This window comes from Camelina sativa, chromosome 13, assembly GCF_030686135.1.
Source record: "Camelina sativa cultivar CO46 ecotype springtype chromosome 13, ASM3068613v1".
Lineage (NCBI taxonomy): Eukaryota > Viridiplantae > Streptophyta > Magnoliopsida > Brassicales > Brassicaceae > Camelina > Camelina sativa.
The window spans coordinates 6,974,374-6,993,786 of record NC_141892.1 but is presented as its reverse complement, the minus strand read 5'-3'; the positions used below and the strand labels follow the sequence as shown (position 1 = coordinate 6,993,786).

Below are 19,413 nucleotides of genomic sequence, written 5' to 3'. Positions count from 1 at the left end.
TTCCTTGCTCAAATCTCAAGATGTTTTGTGATCTGTTTTTCTCTGTTGGCTAAATTGATCCAGTTTGATTTGGATTCTATGTACTCCCTCTTCAAAGCCCAAGGCCCAACGATCATTCCGGTTTGTTGCGAGCGCATTAGCAAATATGTAGGAAAACAAGAAGATTATATCTACAAATCTATCATCTATCTTCATACTTTTCTTGAAAATGGTTTTGATATATCATTGGAATTAAATCTTAATCGATTGGTCATACTATGACATGCATAGAGATGCTCATAAACTTCAAATACCTTAAGCATAGACGCATAGTCATCGTGCCACGCCGACATAGTCATAATTTGACCTTCTAAAAACAAGCCTATAACGTAAGAGAGTTTTCACAACTCATTTCCAATTACGTTAAGCCACGTGTTTGGTGACCTTTTGTGCTGGCCCCGAAACGTGTCTATCTTCTTATTATTGACAGCTCTTTAAAAACTTAAAACTCTTGAGAGAAAATAATTAAATAGTAAGTAGTAACAAGCCGACATCAAACCCAAAAATATCTATGACCATTACAATATAAAACACAATGACACTACGTGGAAACAAGAAAGATACTAAATAAACTTATCTCTATAAAGACCCGTCTCTCATAACCTTCAACAAATCACATTTCTAGTTCTCTTTCCTTGAATCTGATTTTCTCCAATAATATAAATAGTTAGCTCTTTGTGTACTCCTCATCGATCGTAGTACCAAAAACTACATACTCAAAATCAACGATGGCGTTTCCAGCGTGTATTCAGTGCGGAACGAGGCAAAACCCTTGTCGGTGCAAGGTGGTCGGACCAACACTAGGGTTCGTGGCTTTTCTGATAACCGGAATCATCGAGTGGCCAGTTGGTGCGGTAGTTTATATCTTCAAACACGCCAAGGGTCGCCGTATCATGGGTCACCCAGCCAGACATGTCTACCCCAAAGTCTCTAGATCTATTCCCATTTGACTTTCTCATCGTTATCATGGTTTTTTATATATTTGCTTGACAACTAAATGCTTTTTACTTTCTTTCTCTTCTTTTATGTTCCTTAATAAGATATATATGATCACATAAGTCAAGAATTAGTAACCGTTGTATAATAATGACCAAAATATTAATTATATATGTTATGTGTTTGATTCGAGCCTTTTCATGTCTTATTTGATTTACTTTGATGTGTACTTTTCTTTTTGTTTGTTCTTTGCAATATAATGTATACTCTCGTGTGCAAGGTAATAAAATTTTATAATGGACCCAAGCTTACGATCAAGAGAATTTTTGGCGCTAGCTGCATCATAAAATAAAACCCTAATTGCTTTTTAAATGAAAATCAAATCCATTTTATAAAACGAAACAAATGGAATTGATTAAATAAATGATTAATTTAACACAAAGAAGAACAGCAAGAATTTTGTTTTTCCACTAGAACAAACAAATTTTGTAGATTAATGAATTCATATAAAATTCACCGTATTTAATAGCAGTGTTCAAGAAAGCGCTAGGCGGTATGTGGGCGGTGACCCAATGCCTAAAACGCTTAGTCGGAATTTTAAACGTTTTTAGGTGGTTTAGGCATTTACAATATGAACATTTTATATATGATATTATATGTAAAATTATATAAAAATATATATTAGAAGAAATAAATAATAATAAATTATAAACTAAAATTAGTAAAAATACATTTCTTTAATTTAGATTAATAATATATAAACATTTATAAATATTTATATAAATATAAAACTTAAAATTTTAAATATATGTAGTTAAAAATAAAAACATACATTAAAATAAAAATTTTGTGATTTTAGGCGGTTTAAGCGGTCGTTTAGGCGTCTGCTGAGCGTCTAGACAGCGCCTAAGCGGCCGTCTAGACCGCTTTCTTGAACACTGCTTAATAGTAACTAATAAAATTGGATAATTGATCTTTGTTTTGACCAAAAATAAAAATTAAAAAAAACAACTTATAAATATGGGCTTGTAATTTGTAAAGAATATATTTTAGCCTCCTCATAGTCATAGAGACTCATAGCACAGGCGTCGGTTATTTAAAAGCCGTTAAACGATGTACGCGCGAAGAGTCTTGTCTCTGTTCTCAAACCTAACCAAAAGGTTGGTTCTTTCTGGGTATAGTTAAATAGATCAGTTAAACCTGCAATTCCATATATAATCTATAAAAGATCATCATTCAAAGCTGACTTGTTTTTGTCGATTGTTTTAATTGTAGATCGCAAAGTCTCTTGCTTTCGGATCCTGCCACTTGGACTCAAAATTGGGTATTTACTGGGTTTCGCCACAACTTAAAAGGTTTCAATTTTCTCCAGCATTTTTTTTTGATCTTATGGTTTATATGCTTTCTCCGAGTCTTCTTGTATATGGGGTTTTGAGATTTTTTGGTTTATTCGGATTCGTCCAAGTTGTAGACGAGGTGTTTGTGAAAATGCCGCAGAGAAATTTGTTTGCTCACGACTCTTTTAAAGTTTAGTTTTTTTTGTTCATCGTTGATGTTTAATACTAGTGGATTGTTTAAAAGTAGTGTCTCAATATTCAATTGCAGCAACTAGGTTATATGCAAGTGGAAGTGGTAAAGATTACAATCTGTTTGGTAATGTGAAACCTGGTGATGATGACTTCAGAAAGGCCTGGGAGAAAGAAATGGGAGATGATGATACTCTTTGGTCAGGAAGTGAAGACGAGAGTGATGAGAATACAAGACAAGAAAGTGGAGGAAACCGCCTTGAAAAAGAGATCAAGAAAGCTAGACAACAAGCTAAAGATAGCTCTGATTTAATTGATGCAGACGATAGTGATAAACTATACAGTGTTTGGTCAGGAAGCGATGAAGAGAAAACGTTGTGGACTGGGGATGAAGGTGATGATGAAGACGATATTCCAACAGAGCCACGTCCCAACGAGGCATCTGATAAGTACTTAGATAAGTTGTTTGAGTTTGAAGAGAAACCAAAGTACAGGACAATCTCTGAGTTGTTGAAATCTGAGAATGAACCCGAGGAGCTTTCACCTGGTAAAAAAGCGAGGAAGCTTGCTGTTGAGAACGCGCTGAAGAAACTGAACAAAGGGCCTGACGGGCGCTACACAAACGTGTGGGAAGTTATGAGTGATGTCGACATACTGATTGGAGCGTTCGAAAACATTATCTCAGGACCTGAATATGAAGAGCTAAGAAAAGGCGGACCCAAGAGACTGAACATGCAGTTCTTTAAAGATATACAAACTCGCATGAGAGATCCAAACTTCAAATTTACACCTGAGATAAAGTTGAAGCCGAAGAGTAAACTAGTGCCTAGGAAGAAATGGCAGAAGGCACAGTCCAGAATAAGGAAAGCGAAGAAGCGGTAAAAAGCTTCTTGGTTTGCTCAAAGGATCTTGATAGATTAACAGGTGAGTAAATTCATTCATTGTTTTAAAGATTGATTCTTAGTGATTCAAGTAGCAAATCCGTTTCTAGTAAATTCTTGCTTCTCTGTTGATCAGAATGAATCTTTGTAGGGTTAAAGCATGCTTTAGAGAACACCAAACAGCGTCATCAACATCGAGTCTTATGACACTGTGTCATTGTAACGTGGTACCGTGATTGAACAGCTTTCCTTTGCCGTGATTCTGATCTTTATATTCCTTCTTCTAAAGAAAGAAGCTTTGAAAGAAAAGCTAAAGATGCTTTGGTCCCTCTTGGACAATTTTTTTTTTGGGGATGAAGAATACAAAGCTTTTTCCACTTTGATCTTTAAAAGTTTTCTTTTGGGATGAAAAGTTGGAACTTGTAAATGTTGATACTCTCATTGCCCTTTGAAGCTTATTCTAAGAAAAAAATTAAAGAGGAAGCAATTTGCCTAACAAATCACAAGATGCTGATTTTTGGGTCTCTTCCCTAAATATTATTCCTTGCTTCATATGTATATGATTATCGTCAAAGTATCTCATTCATGTCCTATAGAAATTAGACAAGTTCATAAAACTTTAGCTGCTTAATTGGTCCATTATACCTACTTCCACCCATAAGATTCTACATAGCTTATGGTTATCGATTTGAATTATTAGAAGAAATATATTGTTCGAAATATAAATAGATTCCGTTTAAGTGTTGTCTCTATAATCTTATTACAAAGTTTTTTCTACATTACTTTTTGATTTGTTATGAGGATAAAAAGTAACAAAAATATACAAATACCAAAGAAGAAATATATATTTAGAGATTGTGAATAATACAACCCTCTCACATGATGGAACAAGCGGCGTGTACGTTGTCATCGCTGAAGAGGGAAACGTAATTTTCCTCGGGAGCGTTTGCGGTCGGAAACGATTGAGTGGGATTACGAATGTGGCCTGCAGGGGCACGTTTGTCGTACATGCCAGGAGCAAAAGGGTAATAGACCATATGCTGAGGTATGTACGGCCAAAACTCAGCCTTTTTACCTGTGCTCTTCACTCTCTTCAACACCTTGTTTGGGTCTACGTGTCCATTCACCGTTATCCGGCTCTGTTTCCGGTTCACCTCCACCGATTTCACTCCTGTACCGGTCGGTTCCAAAAATGTTTAAGATTACTAGATTTATTTTATTTAAAAAGTTACTAAAAATGTAAGGACTCAAAAAAAGATAAATTAAAATATATAATTGGATCACTTTTTGCTGATACGACTCTTTTAATATATGTAATGTAAATAAAGATAGATTCCTGACCATTTGACCCATAATATTTTTGGACTATAAAAGTTGGCAAGGGAATGAGCAAATGATTAGTAATTGTAACTCTATATTTTTTTTTTGCCAGCTATAAATTTTGCAATTTTAAGAGTGGGAATACGAATCTTTAAAAAAGAAATTAAAAAAATGTATAGAATAAAGGAAATGGAAACAAAAAGGTAAAAATAAAAAAAATAAAGAGAGATTGGAGAAAAGTTTTGATTCAAAGTCAGAGAGAGAGATGAGAAAGAATACCTTTCATGCGACGAACCACGTTTCTAACCCTTCTTTCACAACCATCACAGTCCATTTTCACCTTGATATCCACTGTCTACACAAATCCATTAAATTACATACCAATAAACATGTGTTTAAGAAGAAAGAAACAAAGAGCATGTTCACATTTTGAAACGTAACATTTGATTTTTTATTTTTGCATACACGTATAACGTATTAGCATATAGTTTTGATGTTACACCAAATCAAGATATGTACATGTATATAGAGTAGTATTTGAAAGAAAGGATGAAAGAGCAGAATTGCAAAGGTATTGAGAAGAACAGACCTGCAATGGCTTACGCTTGGTTTTGGCATTGGCGTATGTATATGAACAAAAGCTAAAGATGTAATCAAATGCCCCCATTCTTTTCTCTCCTCTCTTCAACAAGAAATTAAAATTATGTATATAAATATATGATCAAATGTGTGTGTGTGTATGTATTGTATGTGTGTATATTGTGTATATATATATATATATCTGAGTCTGTCTGTGTGCCTGTGTGTGTGTGAGAGAGAGAGAGAGTATATATATAGGCAGAGAGAAGAAGAAATAGGCTTTCTTAATAGAGAAGGAGAAGAGAGTTACGTGACAGGCATTCAATATTCCATGTCTATATATAGGTTTTCTTAGTAATCTATTTTTCAAAATAATAATAATTTTGGACGAGAGAGTTGTAGAAGAATTAAAAGGTTGATTTGGTATGTCTTTTTTTTTTGAAAAATTTAATAGAGATCAAAACATGAGTTTAACAAATAAAACATTTTAGTGAGAAATGAATCTTCTCCTCAAATGTGGTCTTCAATTCGACTTGAATTTTATAAAACCTAAATAGGCGTGCTCTAATTAGAAAATACCTATGTTTGATCTTAAACTCTTTAATCATATAAATGCAATGAGAATGTATATCTTAAAAAGTTATTTTATTGGCCTTGTTTTATTATACAAATCTCTTTTTTTTTTATTGACCTTTGCTTTGGTTTCGATTCAAAAGAGTATGGCTAGCTTGTGCATCACCCAATTATTATTTATTAAAAATAAAGTTCCAATAATTGCCTTATAGTATGATTCCATCAAACTAAGATAATCATAAAACTATATAGAAATACTATTATAAGATGCCTTTTCAACACTAAAATGAATTATGTCCGTTATTGAATAAAAGCATTGAACAATGCTTAAACTTGAGATGCTTTGTGATACAGTGTGATGTTGAGTTACAAATGAACTTTGACCTTCCCTTTTTCTATAATTGGATAGAGTAGCATTTTTATTTGGATATTTTCAGTAAATACATAGATATCTAAAAAATTAACTATATAGACATAAATAGTTTGTGAATAGAGATGTTTGCCTGATATGTAGGTTGTTTTGCTGATAAAAGACTAGGAAGTAGGAAATTGTATGAAATAATCGAGAATTGAAACACTATGTTCTATAAAGTTTGCTTAGGGTGCTACAAAGACACTAACTCGGTGACAATACATTTGTCTCATGTGTTTTTTTTTTTTGCTGATATACGTTTTGAACCGAACACCTTTGGGCATGCCACAAGATGAAAAGAGGTTGCAATAAAATTCGACGGTGATGAGTTTCTAACGAGTCTAAATTAATGGTGGTAAGGTTTCAGATTTTGTGATAAAAATATAGAAATTTCAATGAGGCTAGACTCACTTGGTATCTTTTTAAACTTAGTAAGATGTACGCAGAAACTCGAGAGAACATGGAGCGAATACAGTGACTTGACGTTGAACCTATGCTATTTTTTTGGTAGGAGAGTGCTATTATATTCGAACTTTACTGAAACATATCAGACAATTTTTAAATCGCTCGTAGATTCTAAGCGACTTGTGTGTGTGTCTTTACGGCTTTAAATCAGCCGTTAATCTTGTCATTAGCTAATAAATTAGTAATTACAGTACTAGCTAGTATCCAAGACAATTGCCATACGTTTTTTTTTTGTTTTGGTATAATTGCCACCGGTTAAAGATTTTGTATAGGACCTTGAAAGCACGACGAATTGGTTTTTTTTTTTGGTCAACTAGACTGTCGTCTTCTTTCGTGGTGTTTGGAGGAATGATAAAACGTTGTCCATAAGAGAGAGACATGAGATCATCACAATCCTTCTTTCTTTTTCTTTTTTTTTCGAACACCAATCTTTCTACTCACAAGTCTTTGATGTCAACACAAAAGTAAAAAGAGAAAGAAAAAAAAAACATATGAAGAAGTTTCTCTTAGTAACTTACAATCTCAAAAGACCTGAAAACACAATAAGCAAAGAAAGAAAAAAGGATCTGGAACTCCAAATTGATCCTAAACGCAACCGTGAGAACCTCTTAAACCTGGTGCAATCATCTTTGGTAGGGTCTTAATAGCGGTCATGGCGTCTGCAAGGTAGTTAAAGTACGTATTTAAATGCAGCCAAAAGATTTGCAGTAACAATAAGGATTTTTCTCTGTTCTTTATCAAAGTTACCTGCGGCGATCATAATCCCTCGGTTGTCTTTCCCTTGACCTGGACCGCGAACTGCGCCGGCTTCTTGAGTCATAGCTACGTGACTGATTATTGTTTCTGTCATGTTCACGGTGGTCATGGTGCCTGTCGCGGTCTCTACTCCTACGGTCAACATCTCTTCCACGGTCACGGCTATCTCCTCCGTCTCTGTCTTTACTTGATTCTCGCTCTCTACTCCTCTCCTTTGATCTGAGATTGGTTAAGCTTTTCAGCAAAAATGTTAAAGATTTAAGGAAGCAAATTATTAAAAGTATCCAAAGGCTTGAGGAAAGTAAACCTCCTTTCTTCAACCCGTTCCTTCTGAACTTTGTTCTTCTCCTCCTGAAGAAAACAGAAAGAACATAACTATACAGCATAAATTGAGACCAAACAGGAAAATCACAGTAGAAAGTTTCTATGGCTCTTACCTGAAGCTCTGCCAATTTGTCGCGGATCAGCATGTAACCCAAATGAAGCTTCCCTCCAAAATGATCAGCTAACCGACGATCACTAAAGGCAGTACGAAAGATTTTTGACATTGCCAAATGCAGATAACAAATTGGTGACATAATTATAGTTTAAAGCTCCATTACATATCTCTAACAGGCACAATAAATCAAGAAAGAACGCACATTTATTAGCTGCAAAAGTAATCCTCGTAAAACTGGGCCCAAATAGCCTGCTGGTGAAAAGGAGGTACAATAGCCGGGGTCAAATAATGAACCACTTGCAACCCAGGAATCTATCTCTAGCTTTCTTATGAAATACCAAGGAACCATAAAGCATAAATGTTTTAAGTAACCAAACCTAACCTGTCATAGACGCTCAAAAATGCTCCGCATATGTCACATAGACGCAGTTTCTGGTCTGTCTGAGACAACAAAAGAACAAGAGTGAGGGCTACCAACTAACAAGCTGACAAAAGAAACAGAGATGGTGCATCGAGAAGAGATGAGAAGATGGTATACTTCTCTTCAAAAGCAATTTCTATTATGCTGTTAAACAACTGAGAAAACTGCATCCTACTAAGAGAAAAGAAAAATTATCCTATCAAAATTTATAAGCCATTACTTCTTTTCAATTACTAGAAGCAGGACTATCTCCCTTAAATTCTAATGGTCATCAGACTAAACGAATACCTAAGCATTAAGAATCTTGAGGGCCGCTATACAAAATGAATTTCAATAGATTATTATGTCGGAGATAAGGTGATAAAAATGATGATCCTGACTTACAATGCGCACATCAGCAGCAGTGTACTTGGTTGAATCCACTACAGGTTCTTGCCTAACAGCAAGCTGAAACATATACAATAAGTGAGTAGGGAAAGACAATAGAGAACATGCAGAAATATTCAAGCAAATTACAGAAACCAAAACAAAGAGAGATCCATGAGTTGATAGAATTCATTAATATCTCCACATCCTATGAAGTACCTCAGAGATAAGATCCAAACAAAAAACAAATGTACAAAAGAAAACAAACCTTCTTAAGAGCTTCCGCCTCTTCGAGTGCTTTCTGCGCCTCATCAACCATCCCTTGTTCACCTGAAATAACATACAGATATCATAACTGCAAAGTGGCTGTTCCCAACATTGAAAAATTAAAATGTTCCTTCTGTCGTTATGTAACTATAAACTGCCTTCTTCTAACACTGCCTATCACAAAGGTTTCCCAAGCTCAGTTTTGAACATTCATAAAGAAACAATTAATAGGCCTAGTAAATTTTTAGATCAGCCACCAGAAACTCACACATTGGCAAAGAAAGTTGAATTTAAAAATTATAAGATCAAATATAGAAACCAAAATTTTGCACAACTGCAATGATAACTTAGAACTATCGGTTCAAGATCACCACAGATATGACTTAGAGGTTTCCCCCTTACCAAACTCTTCTGCTTTCTTTAATTTTTCATTGATCATTTCTTGAGTACGAGGATCAGGCGAAGGTAATGCTGCAGCTGGTGGCTGAGCTGGAACGGGCTGTGGCAAGGATGCCCTATCCTTGTTGAAGGCATCCAACAGTAGCACAGCCTGTAGGGAAACAAAACACAGGACTTGACTGTTAACAATGTACCAGGCACAGCAAATAGCAAATTAAATGATGACACACCTGTAGGTCAGCTCTTTTAATCCTCATTTCTTCAACTAACTCGAGAGCTCTAATCTTCAGATCCATTTTGCCTTCAAGATCTGCGATATGAAAACATTCTGAATAATATAGTAGCATCCAAAGTTTTATAATCACACAACAATCACTAGCAGAAGCTTTTACATCCAAGCAATTTAGTGCCAATTACATAGAAAGACGTTTTTTTCAAGTTTAGAACAGTTATAAAAGGTGAAGAGCCACCTCTGGCAACACCACAGGAAACCTTTATTTTCCACAAGATGAAATACTAAACATAAAGTACCATAGGAGCAGCTTAAATATTCAAATAGGAAGTGGCGGGTCTAATTCTAAAATTGATTAATTTACATCTTGTAGCTTGATTAATATAAATTAACTATTTTGTTCGGGGAAGCAAGCACATATCAAGAAACACTTCCAAGTTCATAGCCTACTCTAGATGTTGTATAGAAGCCTACAGAAATAACAATGAAAATACACTACCAAAAAAGTGCAAACACAAAGTGTTCCAGATTTATATGAGCCGCAATGAAATTATAGTCATAAGAAACCCTCAAGGAGAAAGGAACATATAGTGGTCAATTAAGCAGCAATTTTTGTTTATAATTATTTTCTATTACCGTGCAGGTCTGCTTCCTTCATCTTCTCTTTGATTTGCTTCGATAGTTCGAGAATTTCAGGTGACTGAAATAAAATAATGAAATGATGAGGAAAAAGCTTGAGTTGAAAAAAAAACCACAAAAAGAACTCAGATAAATTAAAACTTAGATAATCACCTGAGTAACTTCGATGACTGAAATTGCAATGGCAGCTTTGGCATCCTCTTCCTGAAGACGATTAAGGGCCCTACCAATCTTCCTATCACACTCAATAATAAGCCTATCTATCGCATCTTCCAATTCCCTATCGTAGTTGTCAACACCTTTTGCCTTTGCTTCTTTATATCTTAGGAGGAGTTAAAGCAAAACATTCCACTGAAAACTTGTGTGGATATTAGAAAAAAACAATAAAAAAGATAGGTTCCAGAGTCACACATAAGAAGAAGAAGAAGACTCTACATTCGTTCAGAAAGGATACTCTTTCCTCAGCTGCAAAGAGTGCACCTTTGGGCAAGGACCCATATCCATTTTCTGATAATATAAAAAACATGTCAAAGAGTACTCACAGACCAAACTAGCCAACTAATATAAAAACTGAGCCAACACAAGTTTAAATGTACAACAACTTACAAATCTTGAACCCGAAAAATTCACTCTGAAGTGTTCAATATGCATAAAAGAGCAAAACGAAGACTATGCAGTAGCAAGTAGCAACGTAGCGCCACTGTGATAACACAAAATTTCACACTGTTACCTAAATCAACAACCTCCCCCCCAAATCAACATTATCCAAAGCACTATATCAACTAACACGTACCAATACTAAAAATACACATACCAATATTATCAAGGGATGGGGAAATTAGGGTTTTTTTTTTTCCCTTTCGCACAAGATACTAATAATGATAAAGCCATTGAGGCTTGAGCTGAAATTAAAAAAAAAAATGGGCATCGAAGAAGAAAGATGTATATATACACACCGTCAATTGAAAAAGCTCGTGAGGACAGAGACCAGAGAGGTAGAGACGGCAAACATCGCGGTCGTAGTATTTGCGATTCACCTCCGTCACATCGCCGTTTCTGTTAGCTCCCATGAGCACATCGAGCTGCTTCCTCATAGCGTCCATCTTCGTTATCTCTCTCTCTCTCTCTGTCTCTGTCTCTGTCTCTCTTTCTCTATTTCACCCACACACTTTGATTCTCTGAATCACAAAAACTAATCTTCTCGGCGGACAGAGAGATTGTTTTTTTTTTTTTTGTTTGATCGGAAGCTTAGAAATACATTTGAACAAAAAGGGGCTTTTTTTTTTTTTTTTTGTGTGTGTACTAAGATTTTTGGTAATTAGGGTTCTGTGTCTTTTAAAGGTCGCTAAAGTTGAACAATTTTTAAGATTTAACCCAAATTAACATTAGGGGTTTATTGTGACAATTTAAAAGTATTGGGGTATTGTACGAAAGAACAAAAAAACCTTTTTATAATTTTAAGCCGATAGTTACGAAAATGCCATCACTGCTCCGTTACACTAAAAAGAAAAAAATCGTTTGAGTGTCCTCTTTTTTTTTGGTTGAAAATGTAATTTCATAAGTATCATATATATATATTCTGATGTATTATTAGGTTTTGCACTCGTGCATTTGCTAGTAGTTTGAGATGTGGGACTCATATAACGGACTATTGATTAGTATTTTGATGTTTGAACATTATGTGTTAAACAGGTACTTAATTATATAGTCCATGATCATGGTGACAAATTAAATGGACTTTACGCAATTGACATCTTGGATGGATTCATCTTAGGTGGTAGTTGACATCTGTCTCTGTCTTATTTTTTGTACATTAGATCCATATCCTAGGTTATGTAAGACAAACGATGGACAGAAGAAAGATGATTATATTAGACTTCTAGTTGACTGAGTCCAATTTATGGAGGACGATTTTTATTGGATGCAAAATTGCAACCCTGAATCAATCCAAGTTTTGCTTAAGAGATTAGAAAAACGGTGATCACTAAAGAACAATGAGATAGAAAATCTAACTTAAAATTTGGGTTTCTAAATTTTATACCATATATACTTTTGTTGTTGCAGTTATGAAAGAGCGTGACATTTATATTTCTTGAACAATATACCATTAATGCCTCTCTTTTTTTGCTACCAAAATTGTTTTCGATTTGCATTTCTTCACTTTAGCATACACATCGACTATTCAAATCTCTTTCTGTTTCCAGCTTGAGTATTCATATGTGGACGGAGATAGAATCTCATTTCTATCCACTTGAAGTAACTCATAAATAAGAAGTCTTTAACGGAGTATTACTTTTTCCCGTTCGATTTTATCCTTTTATATTTTACTTGTAACATATCAATATTGTCTTTTATTGACAGAATAAAATGGAATCGGGATCAAAATAATCATCTATGTATAATATGTTTTTAAAATGAAAAGATATCTAATTAGAATTAGTTGCGTGGTGAGAAAAAAAAAACTCTTAGTTCTTTTTCAAATAGAAATTGAGCCTTATATTGTTTTTAAAAGTATATAATTGTAGCATATTTTTTCATTTCAATGTTTTTAACATTATACTTTGTGTTTTTTTTTTGGTTGTTGTTCCATATCGTATAACATGTTTTCTTTTTTTGAGAATTACAAATCATTCATGGGACCGTGTGTATCGCACGCCAATTTTACCATTCGATCGATTATAAAAATCTCTGAAGGAATACAATATTGTTTTCTTTTTCCAATAAATACAAGTAGTAGTAGTAATAAATTATCATAAGAAAAGAAAAAGTTGTCGAAAAAGAAAATGAGATGTCAGTCATGCAAAGAGTCAGTGTGATGTGGAGTGGAAACAGAAGAAACTAGCCCGCTTTAGCCGGGGGAAACAAAAAGCTTTTCATGTTTATATAAATGAAAAAAGTGAAAATGTTGATTTGTTTGTCTTCTGAAAAATATGGAATAATATAGAATAGAGCATAAATATAAAGTACTTATGATGATATGACAATGACACTGGCTGTGGGCTGTGGCTGATGCAATTGCAATGTGACAATGTTATGGGTTTTAGTACGCAAGGCAGGCTTCTTGCAGTCGCAGACCCTCATCATTTCCACATTCGTCTTTTTTACAATTTTTTTCTCAAAAGAAGAATTTTATAATAGTATATCTTTATCTACTAGTAAGAAGAAACATGAGAAAAAATCTAAATAAGGTTTAGGTTTACTTTTCAAAATACTAAATAATGTCCAAAGAATTAATTAGCTTGTCGAATTATTTAATTATATACTTTTGTAAACAGCCGCCTAGGTTGTCTCATAAATATCGGAATGTATATAAGAGTAAATAAAATACTACTACTTCTGAGTTCTGACTAAAAACATGTTAGGCAAAAGGAAACAAAATTGACTTGCAACTCAGGATCAAGTTCAAAGAAGTAATTTCACATCAATGACATATACTAATGTGTGTATATAGTAAATGAGTAAAAATGTGCATGCAAATGAACAATGAATGGGCAAAGTAAACGGTATTGGGTGGGGGAATGGTAGAGCAGCAGCAGCAGTAGCATTTATGCTGACAAATATCTCAAAATCATCCATCTGACTTTAATAACATTTCCTTAAACTTTTTCTTTTGTTGTTGTTTTTAACACTTTTCTTTCTTTTTTTTTTTTTTTTTTTTTTTTTTTTTTTTTTTTTACACTTTTCTTTCTTTTAGTTTCTTTTTCGTATTCAGATTTTCTACTACTTTCAGATTTTTTATCTTGATATTTTCAGTCATACGTACGCTCTTGTCAGTTTGTAGTTATCTTCAACTACAGGAGTTTCCTTTTATTTTCAGATGGAATCTACAGGTGTTTCTCACTTCAATGTATTTACAATAACACATCATGATAATTGATTCCTATGGTTTTGACAAGTAATACTCTTTTCACGCAAAACTTTGGATGATAAGTCTAAAACCTCATCTATTTCGCTTTTTAAATTAAATACATGCAAATGAAGTCTTATTCTGTTATTCTTGAATGATAACCATTTTGTTTTGTTTTCAAACTCGTTTCGATGTAATATCGTCTCGAATCAAAACATATATAGTAAGTGAAATCTAAAGTTTCTTTGGTAGAGATCAGAAAATTTGAACCGTGTATCGAAAGTGTAAAAACTATTTTAATTCCTAGATCTAGAGGTATTGAAATAATTGGGTACCAAAGGTTTGGGGGATATATAAAGCAGATATGAACAAATTGTTAGGAAATAAATAATGTGATTTTGTAGGTACGAGGCAATTCTAGAACGTGTGTTGGTGGTGTGTTAGATATTGCAGGCATAATAATTGAGAAAGTAAATTTAAATAGACGACGAGAATCCATTGAATCGTATCTTACAAAAGAAAGTCCAAAAAACTAAAATTTTATAATTCGAAAGATTATAAACCCATGCACATGCTCACTATCGTCTCATTGATCCATGTGTATACCCTATGTTTTCCTCCCTAATTACCCTAATTCATTTATTAATTCGAAACTAGTCGGATAAGCTCAACTACTTTACTTTTGCTTAGCATGTACATCTCTAGCATCCCTACTAGTCATCCACATCTTATGTAATTATACTTCCTTTTAAGTATTATTTACATTTTTTTTTTTTTGCGTTTGCAACGTTATAGTTGGAGGATCGAACCAGATTTGTTTTGAAATTTGGGACGTTTTTATTGGTTAATTAAACCATAACCACCAGACATTACATGCTTTTATATACATGCATGTCAAATTGAGTTTGAGACACAATTTTAAAAATTTAAACGTCGATCGTAACTCTTTACTCTAAGGTTTAAACTTTTAAGTAAGCATATTGAACCAAACATGGATATCAAGATCATGTGTGGTGTATATTGCACAACATATCTCTAGAGAAACATATGTTACGTGGGATCCCGGGAAATATAACAAAGTACAAAACCAGGAATCATTGCGTTTTTTTTTTTTTTTTGATTTATTGGTTTAACTTTGAGATTGATGTAAAAATACTAAAAATGACGAATCGCCTAACACAAACGCAATCGCTCGGTCGTGTTATACGTCCAAACATACACATGTCTCTAACAGACACAGTATCATTGGTCTTAAATCGACAGCGAGTGAGTTTTTGGATTTTACTATTGGTCCTCGTGTTACACTTTTTTGTCTTTTACATTTAACCTTTTTATGCGCATGAAGAGAGAGATAGAGAGAGAGTGAAACAGAGATTTGAAAGGGTTTTGACTGAATAATTAAAATGTTACTAAACAAATTACAATTAAGAGATTACCCACATGAATTACAGTACTACCCCTACCCTTCAAACCGACCAATACATCTCCACATTTTTCAAAAAACAACTGTTTTATTTATTTGCTTTCTGAATTTTAATTGCAAAATTCTATTATATAAATGCGCATATTATATCGCCTCGGAAGAAATGAACATTATATTTTTGACTTTTCTTCTTCTTCTCTCTTCATTTAACACCAAAACCTTTTTCTTTCTCCCATTCATGCATGAACCCTAACTAAGTTCTTCTTCTTATTTTCTTCATCATCTCTTAACAAGGAGTTATTAGATTACATGAACTCAATGAATAACTGGTTGGGTTTCTCTCTTTCTCCTCATGATCAAAATCATCACCACACGGACCTCGACTCTTCTCCCACTACAACCGCCGTAGATGTCGCCGGAGAGTACTGCTTCGATCTGGCCGCTGCTGCCTCCGATGGGTCTTCTGCCGTTCAAACATCGTTTGCTTCTCCTTTTGGTGTCGTCCTCGAAGCTTTCACCAGAGACAACAGTAGTCACTCCCGAGGTTTTTGTTTTAAAATTTTTATTTATTTATTTTATTTCTTGTTTTTGTTCATTTTCCCCTTCTTCCAATGCATAGAACAAAGACCAAGACTCACGCACGTAACCCTATTTTTGTTTTTGCTTATTTATCGATTTCATATCTTTTGAGAATTTCCATGAGTGGGGTTTGGTGCTTGTTCACATCTCATGAATTAAAAACTTAGTCAAATATATGATCTATACATATTCTTATTCTCCATTAATCAATATCAAAATATGATCACACATTTTGTGTACATATTTTTAATTTGTGTCCTCTAAATCAAAATCCCATTTCTTTTCGAATATAATAGCGGGTTATGAATCGAACTCAACAAACCATAATCAGTTAGGGATCTCTTTGTTTTTTGTCTATAGATTGGGACATCAATAGTGGTGCATGCAATAACATCCACAATAATGAACCAAATGGACCAAAGCTTGAGAATTTCCTCGGCCGCACCAGTACAATTTACAATACCAACGAGAACGTTGGAGATGGAAGTGGCGGTTGTGGAGGAGATGGTGGTGGTGGTGGCTCACTAGGCCTTTCAATGATAAAAACATGGCTGAGTAGTCAGCCGGTGGCTAATGTTAATCATCAAGACAATGGTAATGGCGCACGAGGCTTGTCTCTCTCTATGAATTCTTCTACTACTTGTGATAGCAACAAATACAACAATAATAATGATGTTGTCCAAGAGAAGACTCTTGTTGATGTCGTTGAAGCTACACCAAAGAAAACTATTGAGAGTTTTGGACAAAGAACGTCTATATACCGCGGTGTTACAAGGTTCTCTTCATCCATTTATATATATATCTATTGTCTAAAATGTCACATGAATCATGATTTTTTTGGTAAAGTTTGGGACATTCTAATGGTTAAGGTGAAAGAGTGCTACGGAATGTTCCTAGATATATATTAAAAAGATACATTAATTAGTGCATATGGGCTTAGATATATAGAGTAATAATACATATATGGTATGCTCACATTTGTTTGTATTAAATGTTCAGGCATCGTTGGACAGGAAGATATGAGGCACATTTATGGGACAACAGTTGCAAAAGAGAAGGCCAAACTCGCAAAGGAAGACAAGGTATACATATGTAGTTTTTTTTTCTTTTTTCAATTTATGTATAATTTGATACACCAGTATCTATTTTCAAACTAATCTAGGTTTTCTTTTAATTTACATGTGTGTTTCCAAAATTGGCGTCTGGTGTTTATCTTCTCAGTTTATTTGGGTAAGTCATTGATATAAGTTCCATATAAAGCTATAAATAGATGTACATGACTAGTAGATCTACTTTAAGTATAATCTAATTAGATTGTTATCTGATCATGCAGGAGGTTATGACAAAGAAGAAAAAGCAGCTAGGGCTTACGATTTAGCCGCACTAAAATATTGGGGAACCACCACTACTACTAACTTCCCCGTAAGTTAAATTAATCAATAATTCATATAAATTCCTATCTCCTAACCATTTTTATTCTTTTTTAATGACTGAATAATTCTTGTTTTTTTAAAATTATCTTACTTTTGAATGTCATGTTTATATCGTTACATTTATTACAATAAACTAATAATGTTGGCTGGATATAATATTCAGATGAGTAGTTATGAGAAAGAGGTAGAAGAGATGAAGCACATGACTAGGCAAGAGTATGTTGCCTCTCTGCGCAGGTATATAATGGAACTGTTGAATTTATTGCATATGACATATATTATTCAGTTTTATATTACATGATAGAAACCCATCACGTATATATTTATTGATATTTGTAATTCACATTATAAACTCATTAATATTACAAGGAAGTATTTATAATAACCATTAAAATATGCAGGAAAAGTAGTGGTTTTTCTCGTGGTGCATCGATTTATCGAGGAGTAACAAGGTACTTAGTATAAATAAACAGAACAAATACAATGCTTTAATTTTTTTTTATGTATATATAACAATTAATATAATACTATGAATCTAAAATAAATGGTAATTTCTTCTAATATGGGTTCAAAAGGCATCACCAACATGGAAGGTGGCAAGCTAGGATCGGGAGAGTTGCCGGTAACAAAGACCTATACTTGGGAACTTTCGGTAAGTTTTTTTATTAATTTTATTCTCATATTACACTATTCAATCAAATCTTCATAGACCGTAGATATTAATTGTGCACAATTATACAAATCATGTAGGCACACAAGAAGAGGCTGCAGAGGCTTATGACATCGCAGCCATTAAATTCAGAGGATTAAGCGCAGTGACTAACTTTGACATGAACAGATACAATGTTAAAGCAATCCTCGAGAGCCCAAGTCTACCTATTGGTAGTTCTGCAAAACGTCTCAAGGAAGTTAACAGTCCGGTTCCAAGTATGATGATCAGTAACAACGTTTCAGAGAGTGCAAGTAATGTTGGCGGTTGGCAAAACGCTGCGTTTCAGCATCATCAGGGAATGGATTTGAGCGTATTGCAGCAACAGCAGGAGAGGTACGTTGGTTATTACAATGGAGGAAACTTGTCTTCTGAGAGTACTAGGGTTTGTTCCAAACAAGAGGAAGAACAACAACCTTTCTTGAGTAACTCGATCGATCATCATAGTTCCACTTCTGATGATTCGGTTACCATTTGTGGGAATGTCGTTGGTTATGGTGGTTACCAAGGATTTGCAATCCCTGTTGGAACATCGGTTAATTGCGATGCTTTCACTGCTGCTGAGATTGCCTACAACGCAAGAAACCATTATTATTATGCTCAGCAGCAGCAACAACAGCAAATTCAGCAGATTCCGGAAGGAGATTTTCCGGTGGCGATTTCGAATAATGTTGGCTCTAACATGTACTTTCATGGGGAAGGTGGTGGAGAAGGGGCTTCAATGTTTACAGTTTGGAATGGCACTTAGAAAAATAAGTAAAAGATCTTTAGTTGTTTGCTTTATGTTGTGAACAGTTTGAATCTGTTTTTCTTTTCTCTCTTTTTTGGTAAGTTTCCTATAACTTTTTCATAGTTTCAATTATTTGGACAAATTTTTCAGATTAAGGATCATTTCATTTTTTGAGCTAGCCTATTTTATTAGTATTGTATTACCAAAAAAAATGTTGTTTGTTTCGTGAATTCTTTTTTTTTTTTTTTTGATATATATATAGTGTGATCACAAATTTATGTTATGTTCTTTCATAAAAAAAAATATAATCATGTGAACAATTCTGTTGTTTTTCTTTTAAAGATTGTACGTATAGGATGCAATTGAAGTAGATAGGTTCGGCAAGAGACTCAACATTCTGGTTTTAATGTCAATAATGATGATCAGTTTCCCAAGTTTGTCC

At 34.0% G+C, this 19,413-nt stretch overlaps 5 protein-coding genes across 17 annotated transcripts; 3 read left to right on the top strand and 2 right to left on the bottom strand.

The window, feature by feature from the left end:
* Positions 1–593: 593 nt before the first annotated feature.
* LOC104735787 (uncharacterized) lies at positions 594–1,281 on the top strand. The gene has a single exon (XM_010455643.3). The coding sequence runs from the start codon at positions 768–770 to the stop codon at positions 987–989; it is 222 nt and encodes a 73-aa protein (XP_010453945.1). The 5' UTR covers positions 594–767; the 3' UTR covers positions 990–1,281.
* A 697-nt stretch (positions 1,282–1,978) lies between these two features.
* LOC104735786 (uncharacterized) lies at positions 1,979–3,922 on the top strand. Of its 2 annotated transcripts, none has more exons than XM_010455642.3 (4): positions 1,979–2,135; positions 2,251–2,330; positions 2,581–3,425; positions 3,519–3,922. In XM_010455642.3, the coding sequence occupies exons 1-3, from the start codon at positions 2,089–2,091 to the stop codon at positions 3,381–3,383; spliced, it is 930 nt and encodes a 309-aa protein (XP_010453944.1). In that variant the 5' UTR covers positions 1,979–2,088; the 3' UTR covers positions 3,384–3,425; positions 3,519–3,922. The 2 variants fall into 2 exon arrangements, with proteins under 2 accessions (XP_010453944.1, XP_010453942.1); XM_010455640.3 differs by having other exon boundaries at positions 1,980–2,135; positions 3,534–3,922.
* Positions 3,923–4,092: 170 nt separating this feature from the next.
* LOC104735785 (heavy metal-associated isoprenylated plant protein 21) lies at positions 4,093–5,593 on the bottom strand. 2 transcript variants are annotated; one of them, XM_010455639.2, is made up of 3 exons: positions 5,292–5,593; positions 4,982–5,057; positions 4,093–4,553 (listed from the first exon to the last, which is right to left on the bottom strand). In XM_010455639.2, exons 1-3 carry the CDS (start codon positions 5,367–5,369, stop codon positions 4,258–4,260), a joined length of 450 nt encoding a protein of 149 aa, XP_010453941.1. In that variant the 5' UTR covers positions 5,370–5,593; the 3' UTR covers positions 4,093–4,257. The 2 variants fall into 2 exon arrangements, with proteins under 2 accessions (XP_010453941.1, XP_019089936.1); XM_019234391.2 differs by having other exon boundaries at positions 4,982–5,053.
* Positions 5,594–7,115: 1,522 nt separating this feature from the next.
* LOC104735783 (U1 snRNP-associated protein usp106) lies at positions 7,116–11,594 on the bottom strand. 9 transcript variants are annotated; one of them, XR_015577960.1, is made up of 15 exons: positions 11,207–11,554; positions 10,857–10,950; positions 10,705–10,757; positions 10,404–10,572; positions 10,248–10,311; positions 9,610–9,689; positions 9,383–9,530; positions 8,982–9,043; positions 8,732–8,794; positions 8,309–8,367; positions 8,129–8,178; positions 7,925–8,006; positions 7,795–7,838; positions 7,479–7,706; positions 7,116–7,390 (listed from the first exon to the last, which is right to left on the bottom strand). XR_015577960.1 is itself a non-coding variant. In XM_010455638.2 (14 exons), exons 2-14 carry the CDS (start codon positions 10,899–10,901, stop codon positions 7,372–7,374), a joined length of 1,116 nt encoding a protein of 371 aa, XP_010453940.2. In that variant the 5' UTR covers positions 10,902–10,950; positions 11,207–11,554; the 3' UTR covers positions 7,116–7,371. The 9 variants fall into 9 exon arrangements, 2 of the variants coding, with proteins under 2 accessions (XP_010453940.2, XP_010453938.2); XR_015577961.1 differs by having other exon boundaries at positions 8,129–8,175; XR_015577958.1 differs by lacking the exon at positions 10,857–10,950 and having other exon boundaries at positions 11,207–11,594.
* A 4,085-nt stretch (positions 11,595–15,679) lies between these two features.
* Positions 15,680–19,147, top strand: LOC104735782 (AP2-like ethylene-responsive transcription factor BBM). Of its 3 annotated transcripts, XM_010455635.3 has the most exons (9): positions 15,717–16,064; positions 16,460–16,874; positions 17,099–17,181; positions 17,321–17,329; positions 17,433–17,521; positions 17,696–17,769; positions 17,934–17,984; positions 18,108–18,184; positions 18,283–19,147. In XM_010455635.3, exons 1-9 carry the CDS (start codon positions 15,830–15,832, stop codon positions 18,987–18,989), a joined length of 1,740 nt encoding a protein of 579 aa, XP_010453937.2. In that variant the 5' UTR covers positions 15,717–15,829; the 3' UTR covers positions 18,990–19,147. The 3 variants fall into 3 exon arrangements, with proteins under 3 accessions (XP_087336387.1, XP_087336386.1, XP_010453937.2); XM_087480261.1 differs by lacking the exon at positions 17,321–17,329 and having other exon boundaries at positions 15,680–16,064; positions 17,099–17,191; XM_087480260.1 differs by lacking the exon at positions 17,321–17,329 and having other exon boundaries at positions 15,693–16,064.
* The last annotated feature ends 266 nt before the right edge of the window (positions 19,148–19,413 follow it).

Coding starts and splice junctions, on each gene's coding strand:
- LOC104735787 (XM_010455643.3), top strand. CDS start 768: ATGGCGTTTCCAGCGTGTATTCAGTGCGGAACGAGGCAAAACCCTTGT.
- LOC104735783 (XM_010455636.3), bottom strand. CDS start 11,353: ATGGACGCTATGAGGAAGCAGCTCGATGTGCTCATGGGAGCTAACAGA. Junction 9,531..9,609: donor TTAAAAGAGCTGACCTACAG/GTGTGTCATCAT, acceptor GTTTCCCTACAG/GCTGTGCTACTGTTGGATGC. Junction 8,368..8,731: donor CTGCTGCTGATGTGCGCATT/GTAAGTCAGGAT, acceptor TTGTTGTCTCAG/ACAGACCAGAAACTGCGTCT.
- LOC104735782 (XM_010455635.3), top strand. CDS start 15,830: ATGAACTCAATGAATAACTGGTTGGGTTTCTCTCTTTCTCCTCATGAT. Junction 17,522..17,695: donor CCACTACTACTAACTTCCCC/GTAAGTTAAATT, acceptor TATAATATTCAG/ATGAGTAGTTATGAGAAAGA. Junction 17,770..17,933: donor TATGTTGCCTCTCTGCGCAG/GTATATAATGGA, acceptor TAAAATATGCAG/GAAAAGTAGTGGTTTTTCTC.
- LOC104735785 (XM_010455639.2), bottom strand. CDS start 5,369: ATGGGGGCATTTGATTACATCTTTAGCTTTTGTTCATATACATACGCC. Junction 5,058..5,291: donor CCAAGCGTAAGCCATTGCAG/GTCTGTTCTTCT, acceptor GGATTTGTGTAG/ACAGTGGATATCAAGGTGAA. Junction 4,554..4,981: donor CGTGGTTCGTCGCATGAAAG/GTATTCTTTCTC, acceptor CGACCGGTACAG/GAGTGAAATCGGTGGAGGTG.
- LOC104735786 (XM_010455642.3), top strand. CDS start 2,089: ATGTACGCGCGAAGAGTCTTGTCTCTGTTCTCAAACCTAACCAAAAG. Junction 2,136..2,250: donor TTCTCAAACCTAACCAAAAG/GTTGGTTCTTTC, acceptor TTTTAATTGTAG/ATCGCAAAGTCTCTTGCTTT. Junction 2,331..2,580: donor GTTTCGCCACAACTTAAAAG/GTTTCAATTTTC, acceptor ATTCAATTGCAG/CAACTAGGTTATATGCAAGT.